The following is a 13701-nucleotide window of genomic DNA, read 5'->3' as shown; positions in this document are numbered from 1 at the left end:
TAGAGTTCTTGCTCCCAAATGCAGTATGCAATGGGCCACACTCATAGCACATTGCTTATTCATGGGCAGCACAGAAGGATCATATAAAGAGAACTAGGACACATAGAATTAATGCAAATACTACATGCAAAGATCTCATCTTACTAACAGCTCTCTGTTTACATTTCTGAGTCAAAGAATCCATGCCAAGACCACAACCAATTGACAAAAGTTAAGTTTGTATAAAAAGGTAGAGAGAGATATTTTCACCACAATATTCAGAAGCAGATTTTTGCCCTGCAACCCCTATCATCTAGGTAAGTGTTTTAGAGAAGGGGCATGTGAGGAATAGGAGTTCTTCCAGACATTTGGCTCAGCCTGTTTTAAAGAGGCTTGGTACAGAATTTAGATCAGATATTCTTCCAAGTACAATCCATTAGGCCTGTGTGAAGCAGCTAGTATTCACTTCATACTTGAATTCGTCTGATTCAGAGGACAGTGATTTGATTTGGTGATTTGAATCCTGAATCAATTAGGTCAAATCTAATTTGGAGATTCGGCTGCTGCCGAGTCAGCCGAATCTCTGAATCAGACAGGCCCCATTCCCTGCCTGCTCTCCCAGTCACATCAATGGCTGCCCTGCTTGGCCCCAGCTCCTGGCACTTAAAAAAAATAAATAAAAAAAGCCCCAACTCACTGGCTCCTGCTAGGTGGGGGGTGATTCCCACTGTACCCCACTGCCCTGTGCCACATGGGGAGCTCTGCCACAAGCCCCCAGAATCCCTGAGGCCACTGCAGCAGCTGGTGAGTGGGGTTTTTTTTAATTTTTTTTAAAGAACCGGGAGCTGGGGCTGGGCAAGGCAGCCATGAAGCAGGGCTGGGAGAGTGTGGGGTGGGTTGGGGAGGCTTGTGGCAGAGCCCCCTATGCAGCATGGGGCTGCAAGGGGCAGTGGAGCTTGCCCCCTGGCCTGGCAACAGCCAGTGACAGGGGGCTTTTTTTGTTTTTTGTTTTTTAAGAAGCCAGGAGGCTGGGGCCAGGAGGGGCAGCTATGGGGGGTAGGAGGCAGGCTGGGAGAGTGGGAGAGGGTCAGGGGGCACTCAGGGGAGCTGGGGGAGCAGGAAGGGGATGGGGATACCCCCAAGGTCCCCTCCTGCCTCCAGCCTCCCCTCCCCCACCCCCTACTTACCAGCACAGAGTCCTTGTCCAGCTCCCTGTGGCAGCGAGTGGGGACTGCCTGAATCTCTGAAGCTCTCCAAATCTTTTCTGCATTGATTTGGAGAGCTTCAAATCAATTTGGACCTTTTTATTGGTTTCCTGATTTGATTTGGATTTGGGGATTCGGATGCCGAATCAGGCCGAATCTACTTCAAATCGAATCAGCACCCAAAGCTTTGCACAGCCATAAAATCCATATCTGGACTTTTCATACATCCATCCCTTACAAGAAAGGTTATTTGCTATATTAATGCCATGAGAAATCTATTTAGAGCTTTTGAAGCATCTCACTGAAACAGTTATCTCCCAATGCAACAAAGACTCATATATTATTCTAGAAGGACCTCTTTCCTCATTTCAGTGTCTTCCTCAGATTATTCAGACACTGTGGGTGCCTATACACATGCAGTGAGGCTGCTCTGAGCAGCTATAATCACAACACATTGAAGTGGACTAGATGAATCAAGTCTGCTGGAGCATGGTAATTGCTAGCAGACTCTAGCATCACGTGTATCAGCATCCCCACACTGAAAAATGGCAGTGGAGGCACTTTAAATGAAGCTCATTCAATGATCTTTAAAGTACCCATGCCACCCTTTTTCAGTGCAGGAATGCTGGTACATGTGATACCCCAGGCACTTTAATTGCAATAGCTCTTGGAACTGCTCTAATTAAAGCACCCCTCCTCCCCACTCCACCTGCCTCCTGGAGCACATGTATAAGTGCTCCAAATGCTCAAACGTGTCTAGGAGAGACTGTTACTGTTACTGTACAGGCAGTCCTTGGACTTACAACACAATTGGTTCCTGAAAACTGAGTCTAAAGTTGAAACGTTGTAACTCAGAACCAATTTTCTCATAAGAAACAATGTTATAAATGGGGGATTGATTCCTGAACCAAGGCCTGATACCCTATTTTCACCACAAATACCTCAGAATTTTGTACTCCATCAATTATAGATGAGTAATATAGCTACATTAATGTATTTATATTGTAAATAGCAATAATTTTGATTTGGAAGGACTTCTTTGAGGTGACTTTGCTGGACTTTTTGAAAGGCTCTTGGCTGGACTTTCTGAAGGGTTCTTGGCTGGAGTCCTCTCGGAAGTCTTGGCTTCAGGTTTTTCTGGAGTCTTGTCTATTTTCTTAAAGAAAATGTCGAAGGAAATTTGGACAGATGATCTCCAGGGAGATAAGTGACAAAGCGAACTTGTTCGTTGGCATGGCATCACATTGGATCAAGCATTGTGAAGTCGAAACTGGCATCATGAAGTTGAAACAGGGTGTCAATTTATAAATGTTGTAAGTGCAAAACGTTGTAACTCAAAACATTGTAAGTTGAGGACTGCCTGTATATATTTCACGGTACTCATTTTTGCAATGCCTTAATTCTCTTTTTAAAATATGGTGTGTGCTTTATCCATCCTTGTTATGTTTTGAACTATAGATTGTTTTGAACAGGCCACTATTATCTTAGCAAAATGTGAATCATATGCAACAATAATAAAGAAAATAGAGTGTAAATATGCAAGAACTATGGTATTTTTGTTCTAATGCACCCAAGATCCTTATGTAAACATGACTCCCTACTTGGTATTTCATAAGACTTCCTAAAATCTGTACATGTGGTTACACAAGAAAAACCTTACTTTAAAGTACAGAATGTTTCATAAGAAAACCCTCCTAAGAGGTTTTTCCCCCCCCTTATTTCCTTTTTTCTGATCAACTTTTCACCCACTTTAAAAATGAGGGAAAAAACCTTATGCTACTGGGAAGACTTAAGCTCCAAAGCTGCCTGTTTTAAATGCTTATGCCAGGGGTTTTCAAACTTTTAAAATAAGTATGCCCCCTGCAGCCCCCTTTTTAATAAGTGTACCCCGGGGGGGGGGCGGGGGAGAGAGGGTGATGTGTGGTTGGATGACAAGCAGGAGTGGGGGGTGGTGAGCAGCTGGATGCCAAGCCCGAGGTAGGGTGGTAAGCAGCCAGACGAGGAGTGAGGGCATGGCTAGTGATGAAGCGGCGGCAGCACAGCATGTGTGGCTCTGCTTTCACCCCTCCCTGGACCTGTTCCTGTGAGGCAGCAGCACAGAGTGGCAGCGCTCTGTCCTTGCCCACCCCCACGTACCCCCTGGGACCTTTCAAAGTACCCCAAGAGGTACATGTACCCCTGGTTGACAACCCCTGGCTTATGCTGTTGCTCCTGTGGGTCAGGTTCTTGACACTACCAAGAATTATAATGATCAAAAGCTTGTGCAAGTCTCTATTTACTAGTGTCTTTGTTTCTTATCATAGAGAAATATATTTAGCCATCCTGAGCAGTAACTGCTGTGGCAAATATAACAAGGTTCTTCAGATATGTTCTAGGAATTATCTTTAGTAAAGGACATAGGTCAGCCCCAATCACATGCAGATGACAGATATACTCAAAACTTTGAGAGAAGCTGCTTTGAGAAAGTGGCATTTTCAAAATGGTGGTGATCCTAAACATTGCAAAGCTAAAGTCCTGTTCTATTTCTATCACAGCTACATAAGCAGGTAGCAGCACAATAATGTGTAGATACTCAGGAAGGTTGAAGTCTGCTCCTTCTGCTTAACCTTTGTTAATCAAATGTTCATCAACATTTACCTGTAAAATGTTTACAATTGGACTCAGCATTACACAATGAGATAATTTATTTTAATTATATGTTTATAGCAGAGAGAGTTTTAAAATTATTATCCATCCCCCCCTCCCCTACCCCCAGTTCTGAATTTCACATGGTCATATTCAGTAAACGGTAAGAATATTTTTATCACATAACAATACCTCCTGTCACCTGAAATTCTCAAAGGCCTTAAAATCATTCATGAACCAAGTTGTTCAATCCTTGTGAGGTAGGAAAGTATTATTATACCTACTTTGGGGTAGTTTAGAGAGGTGGGGAAGTATAGAGAGTTGAAAGATCATGGCTTGCCTAAGATCACAGATGACATTATGTCAGGACTAAGTTCCCTTCTTAGTCCCAGCCATTTCCCAAAATACTATTTATTTTTCCAAGGTCCACAAAGCCTCCAAGAGTCAGTTACAACAGTGAATACTCAGCACCTATGAAATAGCAACATATGGCTCCTGTTACATCTGAATTTGATTTTAAGGAATATAACAGTGCCCTAAGGCAAGTGACATCTCCCAGAGAATGCTGGCAGGACATTTCTGTGACAAATTTGATGACTAATAAATTAAATTTCTAACAACTGCTCTTATATATGAAAATAAAATAAACACAGATTTTACGGCACATTATGATTTAAAAAATTCTATCCAAGCCTGGGAATATTTTAAAGGTCATTTGCTAGGAAATATGATTAAAAAAAGAAAGAAGAAGAAAGTGTGGCTTCAATTCCATTTCTGATTCTTCTACTTTTATTTTTTTTAATTGCCAAATAGATAATCTCCTACACTTACATCAGTTCTTATACATTTCCATGTTTGAGGTCCCATGTCTTTCTTATGGGTACCTCAGAGTATCTCTAGTGGTTATAAGGGTATAGGTTGTAGTGGTGTTGGTCTAAGGATACAGGCAGACAAGGTTCTTTGGGTGAATTTGATATCTTTTACTAGACCAACTTAAATAGTTGGGAAAAAAAATTAAGCAAACTTTTGGGTTTAAAAGCCCTTTGTCAGGCTGAGGAAGTTTCTGCAGTTGGTGTGCGCTCTTCCTGGATGGAATGAAAAGTAAAGAAGCCAGAGGCTGAGCTGATATGCATACAAGATAGGCAGTCAGTGAAGATGTAAATTGAGGAGTCAGTGGGTGAGAGACAGGCTGGGTTGGTGGAGAAGGGTGACATTGGAAAATATAGACATTGGGTTTATGACACATTATAACCTGCCTGACATCTGACTCCCCAGGTACCTCTCCACTATTTAACGGCTACATTCATCCCCCTTCTTCCCCCCCCCCTCAGCCTGTCTCTCACCCACTGACTTCTAACCTTCAACTGAGTCAATATTTCACCTTATGGCCCGATACAGACATGCAGGCACATGCAGTTTGTGGCATCACAAACTTCACATGTTGCATGTTAAACTGTGCATGGCACTGCTAATTTACAGTGCTGGGCAAAATTTGCTACCAGGATTTCCTTGTAGCAAAAAAAAAAAAAACCCAGAAGAAAAAAGTAGTGCAAAGCGTAGTAGTTTCATAGTTGGTAGGGTTGGAAGGGACCTGAGCAGATCATCAAGTCCGATCCCCTGCCATGGGCAGGAAAGGATGCTGGGATCAAAAGACCCTGGCTAGGTGGTTGTCTAGCCTCCTTTTGAAGACCCCCAGGGTAGGGGCGAGCACCATTTCCCTTGGAAGTTGGTTCCAGATCCTAGCCACCCTGACTGTGAAGTAGTGTCTCCTGATGTCTAACCTGAAACTACTCTCAGTCAGCTTGTGGCTGTTGTTCCTTGTTACTCCCGGTAGTGTTCGGGGAAACAGGGACTCTCCCATTGCCTGCTGGTCCTCCTTGGCAAGCTTATAGGCAGCCACCAGATCCCCTCTCAGCCTTCTCTTGTGAAAGCTGAACAGGTTCAGGTCTCATAGCCTCTCCTCATAGGGCCTGCCCTGCTGCCCCTGATCATGCGAGTGGCCCCCCTCTGGACCGCCTCGATTCTATCCACATCCCTCCTGAAGTGCAGCGCCCAGAACTGGACACAGTACTGCAACTGCAGCCTGACCAATGTCGCATAGAGGGGGAAGATCACCTCCTTGGGCCTGCTTGTGATGCATCTATGGATGCATGCCAAAATGAAGTGTGCTGGAGCAAATGTGGAGACAGAGGACAAGGCAGCTCATGGCTGCCTGCTCCCCCATTTCTGTGCATTGCAGAGCCCCTGTGCTGAGGCACCCTGGGCCCCAGCCAGACACTCCATGGCCAGCTGTGTTGCAGTATGCCTGGAGACAGGGGAGCAGGCAGCCCTGGACTGGCTGCTCCCCTGTCTCAAGACACACTGTGCCCCAGCTAGTTGATCCATGGCTGCCTGGGGTGCAGTGTGCCTCAGCATGGAGGCTCCACGTGCCTCAGTGTGGGGGCTCCACAGTGGAGCCCCTGCACTGAGGTACACAGAGACTGGGGAGCTGGCAGCCCTGGTCTGGCTGCTCCCCCATCATGAGGCATACTGCACGCCAGCCAGTCAGAGAGTGGCTGCTTGGGGTACAGGGTGCTTCATCATAGAGGCTCTGCATCATGCAGTGATTGGAAAGCCATGTGCTGCTCTCCAACTGGCTGGGGCACAGAGTGCCTCAGCATGGTGGGTGCCTGCCAGATAGCCCTTGACTGTGGTAACCTGTGCCCCATCCAGTCCTCCCTGCTACACACAGAGCCAGGGACCAGCTCCTCAGCTCCTGCCAGCCCCTCCACTGCCCAACACCACCACCCAGAGCCCAGGGCTGACCCTCATGATCCTGCCAGCCCAGGACTGCTCCACCCTGGCTCTAATGGCTGTAGTTCCAGGCACACCTGTAGATATTGTGCCTGAAAGCAGGTAACTCGGGAGCGAACTGCACCTGAGTTTATTGTGTCTGTGTTGCCTTACTAGCATATGTAGATGCACCCAGTATGAATCAATTCAGCCACTTCAGTACAAATTCAGTCACTTCAGATGCAGGACCCAAGCTGAGAACTTTTAAGGTCTGAGCTTACAACCATTTAGGCATGTAACTATTACTCACCTGCATTGCACTCCCATTGAAATAGGAGCCACTATTCACATGAACAAACCTTTTAATCTCTAGGAGGTGACCTTATACTTGCACATACCTATGTCCTTAGATAGAAATAGAATCATAGTAAAGTGGGGCTGAATGGGATCTCAGGAGTCATCTAGTCCAACCCTTTGCTTAAGGCAGGATCATCCCTATCTAAACCATCCCAGGCAAGTGTTCATCTAACCTGGTCTTAAAATGTTCAAGGATGGAGATTCTACAATTGCTTTATGTAGCCTGCTCCAATGCTTAACCACTTTCACAAGGAGAAAATTCTTCCTAGTGTCTAAGCTAAGTTCTCTTGCTGCAACTTGAGACCTTTGTTTCTTTGTCCTTTTTCCCTGGACAGCTACTCCCACCCCTTCAGTTATTCACCGGGACCCAAGTGCAGCATCCTTTATAGCCCCCACTATAGCTGGTAACAGCACTAACACATCAGCCTGTAAGCAATGACAGCTGAAGCTCCCAGCATGTGATGCAGGGATCAGTAGTGTAATCAATAAAGGAAAAATCCTAACTTGGATGTTTAGCAAGTTAAAAGATGATGGATCATATTTTACGACAAGGGTTTGTGGTTATAATTTTCTGATGTATAGTTCTTAAGAACAGAGTTTAACATACTATGATATAGCTTAGCTGTTTAAGGAAGAAAGAGAAAAGAGTGACTAGCATATAGTTCATTTAGGAGCTAAGCTTCATCTATTTACACTTACTACCACTATAAAATAAAATGAGTGCTCAATGGATACAATACTTTCAATTGTGTGTAGCTATTCATATTTCATTGATACCCTAAGTTAATACTATTTGACTACAATAACTAGGTTGCCAAGATAAAATCATACATGAATCCTTTTGGATAAAACGTATATACTTCAATTAAACACTGTATAATTAAATATCAAGTGTGCCAGTCAGTTACTGCAAGTCACAAAATTAAATGCACAGTTTATTTTGAATTATTTGCATAAACATATTGCAGAAATGAAACCAGATCTTAAAGAATGGGGAAAGATATCCAGTATTAAAATAAACAGTTCTAGGAAACCCTCTGAAAATGTTTACCAAGTCATCTTTTTGGTAGTTTCTATGGAGAGCATTTTGCTATGTTCTTGGTTTGCCAACCAATCACAGTAACACTAACAATAGATATGTAAATGCCATTGGACAATGCTGAAATTTAATTGCCTGTACTCAGCTACTCAAGCAAGGGAATTTTTATCTAAAATCAAACTGGCAGTGCATGGCAAAAAGCCGCTCTCCCCTACCCCAGGAGAGGTTTAGGGTTTGTTTTTTTTCTTTCTTTAAGATTTATTATTGTTTCACAAGTCTGCTAGTTTAACAAAAGATCAAAATAGTTCTCTTTGCTATGTTGACCCAAAAGTTTTACCACAACAGCTTACAAATCAAATTAAACATATATTTGAATTCCCTTTACATTAGCATTGTTAGGAATCTCTTGCAAAATGAGCAAGAACGCATTTGTAAGGCATGTCATTCTTGGAATATATGTTTAAAGACAACATATTCTGGTAAACATGACAATATACAATTTTGACAAATTACATCTATTAGTTTTTAGGATAATGAATGAATGTCCTCTTTAGTCCAAGTATAAATGCTAAATACAATTTATAATTATTGTTATAATAGCATGATTGCACACTGCATGATTTGGGTTATAGACTTTAACTAGTACTATTTCTCAATTATCCTGTTCATAGCAGGTGTACAAATGTTGTACAAAAAGTATATTATTACCTACACCCAACATTATAATTTCTGGGGGGAAATCCATACATAGAATAGGGCATTAAATATCTGAAATATCTATTTACTTCAATTAAACATTATCTTTCTTTTGAAAGATAGTTATTGGAGATTGTTATTGGATAGTTATAGGAGATCAGTTATTCCTCTAAGGTTCTGTAATGATGGCAGTAAAGCAAATTAAATATTTAGGTATATAATGATGCAGTCAAGTTAGACTCATTTGCTCACTGTGAGTCATACCCCTTCACACTGAGAACCAAGTCCTTTCATTCTGGGGAAAACTGACACATGGTAATACATGCTGATTGCTATTTGCTAGTTTTATGTAAACTGTCTTTGGGAAGGAGGAGGGGTTCTGCCTAGAGCAGAACAATCTCTGCAGCAGAGTACAGACTTCAAAAATAACAGTTACTTTAGCTATCTCTTCATCCATCTCCCCTAAAGTGTGAGGACTAGCTCTAATTCACTTTAAAGCTCTAGAGACTCATTTTTCTTCTTGTTCTATTCTCAAATGAAACAATGATCTTAGTTCAGTCCCTAGTGGACAAAAGCAGAATAAGTAACAATCCCGTCAGAATGATTCAGCAGGCAATTTGCTCAAGTAAAAGCATGAATATATGAACATAGTGCTTGCTTTGAAAGACTAAAGGGATAGTCCTATAACTGGCCATGAATTTTACCCTTTAGGAAGAAAAACATTCCTCCATTTCAAATTTTTTGTCTTATTTAAGCACTCTAAGCACAGTTCAAATAAATAATTATATATATATAGTTGAAATAAAGAGAGAAAGTTGCATATCTGGGTATATCTTGTGATATTCTGTTGAGTCACATGATTATTGTATATAAGATCACCCTTTTCATCTCTAGCACCACACACACAGTTAAAACTGAAAAGAAAAAATACAGATTAAATACAGAAAAGGTAACAAATGTGTCTGAGACCAATGTCAAATAGAAATGATGTAGCAATCAACAACTGCATTTCAATTAGTCTGCTTAACTTAGAATTGTATTTGCACTGTTATTGAATATCTGGAGTTCATTCTAAATGTGAAACTGTATTGCTGCTCAAGCATGTCATTCATGGAATACAACACAGTTTGAAACTTTTTCTAGTGCATTTTTGTCTGCTTAAGCATCTTGTTAAGTGAACAATTTTGTCTTGACAGAGTAATGCTGACTGAAACAGGTCACTGTGCCAGTGTGACAGCAGTCATATTTGCACATCCACAATCAACAGAGGAAATGGTTTTAGGATGCAATTGTCAGCTGTGTGGAGCCATTAACATTTTTATTTAAAGAAGCTAAAGCTTGAATTCTGGGAAGGCTTTTGTTTCTAGATTTACTTCCATGGGTAGTCCTTCAGAAGTCAATAGAAATACTTGCATGAGTAAAGTTACTTACATATATATCTTTCTAGTATCATGCCCCATGTCATACCTTAAATGTTAAAAGTTCATTGGAAGGTTTAAAATTGTAGCCCAAATTTACTAAAATACTAATGTGTTCTTATTCTCTTACTTCAAAAAGCTCCTACGATATCTCCAGTATCATCTATTTTACATATGCCAGTATAAAGAATACCATTTTGTGCCAAATGTAACTTTTACATTTAAGTCATGTTGCTTTGATTCCTTTAACAATATTGTATTTTTCTTTCTAGTATTTAGCAGAATGTTGCAGGACTACAGAATCTGTTTATTGGTAGAATAATAAAATTCTGCTGATATTACCTTCAGCTTTATACTTACACATTGAAAATACTTTTGCTGTCACAACAGCAGGTATCCTTCACAACATTTGATCTAAAGCCCAGAAGTATAAATAGGGATTATAAGAACACTTAATAAAGAGTTCTATCGTTAGAAGCCTCTGAAGGATTATTATTATAGTCTTCGGTTCTCAACACAGAAGTGGCCTCTAGGGATCAAGCTTTTAAAAGATACATCTTCCAGCAATATGGAGAAATTTTTGTTCCCAAGAGCAAATCCCCTGAAAAGGGTGTACTCTAACTGCAACCTTTCTCATCATGCATACTTAGAAAATAGAGAAACCCGTGTTATCTCAGTTCTCATAGAAACCCTTGCAAACCATGAACAGCACAAGCAACAAAGATTCAGTTCAGTAAAAAGATGAAAGAGAAACACTTACTTTTTGTAGCCACTGAGTGTAATTTTCCATCACATGTTCCAGATGTTGCAGTTTCTGGGAAGAGAAATCCTGTTCCACGTGAGGAGCATCTCTCTGAAGAGCATTTGTGTTGTACTGATCTGTCGTGCTTTCACGACAGTTCCCATCTTGTTCTGGAAGAATGAAAGTATAGGTGCACTGCCCATGCTGAATCCGATTATATCTTCTCCCACTGGAATCAGGACCCCGACGTTGGTTACTGCACCCTATGTGAGTCAGAAGAGCAACCAGGAAAGCAAAGGAAAGGAAAATTGTCATGTTATCACTATCACTCTCCTCTCCTACTTTTACAGAAACTTTTCCCTCCTCTTTCTTTTAAGTTTGTTCTTTATTTTATTGGGAAAAAAAAATCTTTGGGAAAAGGACTGGAGGAAAGTATTAAATAACAGCTTTGGCTAAAATTTTTTGGGATTTTTTTTTATTTCACTATAATGAAAGCTTCCTTAGTTAAAATTGGGAATATTTATTGCATAGTAGCCAGGATTTATTGTTTCCTCTCTGTTACAGTCCAGCATGTAGCCTGCTTTAGTCAGCTGCATATGCATATCCCAGTCTCTTTCCCCTACACTATCTGCTGCAGAACTGCTATTTTCTCTCAGACCTCAGTGAGTTTTATTAAGGTTGCACTTTCAAGCCAAGCTGGAAGCAGGCAGCCTTTCACAAGATGACTTGACAGGAATGTGTGTATGAGTGCGCCCCTATACTAAGGATGGCTGATGGCTCAGCACAGAAGGATCGTCTTACAAACTGGCTGGATGCATGACCTCAGACATGTATGCCCGTCCAGCCTCTATTGCATACAAACTGCTGAAGGTTTTTGACAAGCTCGTGTAAGTTTAATAAGTAGTGCAGTCCACCTTAATATACTTCCTATGTTCACACTGACCTATTAAAATGTAGATAAAGTGTAGAAGTTTGTTGTAATCCCTCCGTAAACATCCAAGGCACTGAAAATAAAAATAAGTACTAGCTATCTGACTGCATCTTTCTATTAGAGAACACTAAGTCAGAAGAATGACACTATAGAAAAAGTGAACATTTAATCCCCTCCCCTCCCCCGTACACTTTTGCTCCATTCTCTTAGACAATTATGTTTTTGAGCAGGTTTTATAGTTTCTCACATAACCATATAACTTTCAAAAAGTGTTATTTGGAAGAGGAGTAATTCCGTAAGTTCAATTAATAAATGAATATACCTAATTGACAAATAAATACTTAGCTGTGCCAGCCAGACTACACAAGAGTGTTGTTTTGTATAGCGTGTACACAATGGTCATGCTTAGAAATATTTTTCTACCCATTTGAAAATTGTAAGGATTTCTCAGAGCAGTAACTTCAAAAAGATGTGTGGTCACTATAGAGAATAATATTTAAACATTAATGATGTTCTTGTATTTGCTATAGGGGAGTTCCGGATGCAAATTTTACAAAAAGAATCCCAATGCAACTAAATGTCAGGGGTGTTTGGTTCCAGATTTCAGGTCCACATGTACTATAAGTATTTATAACTATGTAAATCACAGTTATTAACTCTGTTCTGCAAACTTTACTTGTAGAAGCAGTTCTTACTAACACCTTTATTGTTGCTGGTGACCATAGAAGAGTTCACATGTATAAAAAAACTTGTATAAATAAGGGCTGTAAGCACCTTTGATGCTTATGTGGATGTCATTTTTGTTGGAGTTACACTTTGATCTAACAGAGTTGCAGGGAACTATTAGACAGAATACTTTGCTGTTCCCAAAGAAGCTATTGTCACTCAAACTTAGGGACAGCTTTTTGCCCAGTTCAGCCTGACTTTCATAAGATGGTAAAGAAGCCTTGATACTTAACCCAATGGAAAATTTAATTTAATTCTAACATAAAATACAAAAGAACATTTAAAACACCTTCCTGATCATAAGCCATCTGTAGCTTAAAATAGGGTTATGCTGAGCATGAGTAGAAGAACCAAAGGGAGCAAAGCAGTAAAACTACCGTTAACTTCAGCAAAATAAGAGCCTCCATCCATCCTCTGTTCATCCTTTATTTCTGATTTATTGTTTCCTTTTTCCTGCCCCTATATTTTAATATTACAAGACTTATGTAACTGGAAACACTTTTCATAATATTCCAACATGAACAGGTCCGATTCTGCAGTAGCTGTTACAGGATAATTACAGTTAATATAGTTTAGGACATTTTCCTGTATTGTGAGGTCAGAGAGCATTTATTCAAAGGGATACTATGGTAACAAACCTTCCAATGTAGGACCACTATGGAGTACACAGGAGTATCCTATTCCTGTGAGGCTGGGAAAGCACAAACATGGGAACAACAAAATTAACAAAAAAGGGTTTTTTTCACCTTTTATCTGAGGGCTGCAAAGTACCTTCAGAAAGGAAGGCAAGAAGTAGAACCGGGCAAGTATGAATTTAAGTACTTCAAAAAAGCTTTCCAAACACAGAAAAATGTCTACGCATACATTTACTCCAGTTTAAATTTACTGAGCAGTAAATTACTGTGCAGTAAGCAGAAATACACCAGTGTCTACACATGCAGTGACCTGGGACTAAATTTGGTCCCAGGTCGAAGCAGCCTGCCCTATGCCCCTGTGGCCACTGGGGAGAGCTCCAGCCTTCAGCCACATAGCTGCCAAACTTTGGGACTAACTTTAGTCCCAAATTGAAGCCAGGATAGGTGGCTAGCCAGAAGCCCTGGGCCTGGGCTCAGGCCAGCCCCCTAGTGACTGGGCAGACCCAGCAGGGAGGCCCCCAGGTTACTGCGCAGTAACACATCTACACATGCATTTCTGCACAGTAATTAATCGGG

At 41.0% G+C, this 13701-nt stretch overlaps 1 protein-coding gene across 1 annotated transcript in view; it reads right to left on the bottom strand.

Moving 5' to 3' along the window:
* The window catches only part of ANGPT1 (angiopoietin 1), a 267589-nt gene extending 256104 nt beyond the window's left edge, over nt 1-11485 (bottom strand). The window contains exon 1 of the mRNA XM_014611618.3: nt 10852-11485. Within this exon, the coding sequence (XP_014467104.1) occupies nt 10852-11148 (297 nt within the window). The 5' untranslated portion in view covers nt 11149-11485. The remainder of the gene's footprint in view (nt 1-10851) is intronic.
* Nucleotides 11486-13701: the final 2216 nt, after the last annotated feature.

Source organism: Alligator mississippiensis, chromosome 3 (genome assembly GCF_030867095.1).
Source record: "Alligator mississippiensis isolate rAllMis1 chromosome 3, rAllMis1, whole genome shotgun sequence".
NCBI classification, from domain to species: Eukaryota; Metazoa; Chordata; order Crocodylia; family Alligatoridae; genus Alligator; species Alligator mississippiensis.
The sequence above is the reverse complement of the archived record's forward strand: the minus strand, read 5'-3'. Positions and strand labels throughout refer to the sequence as shown.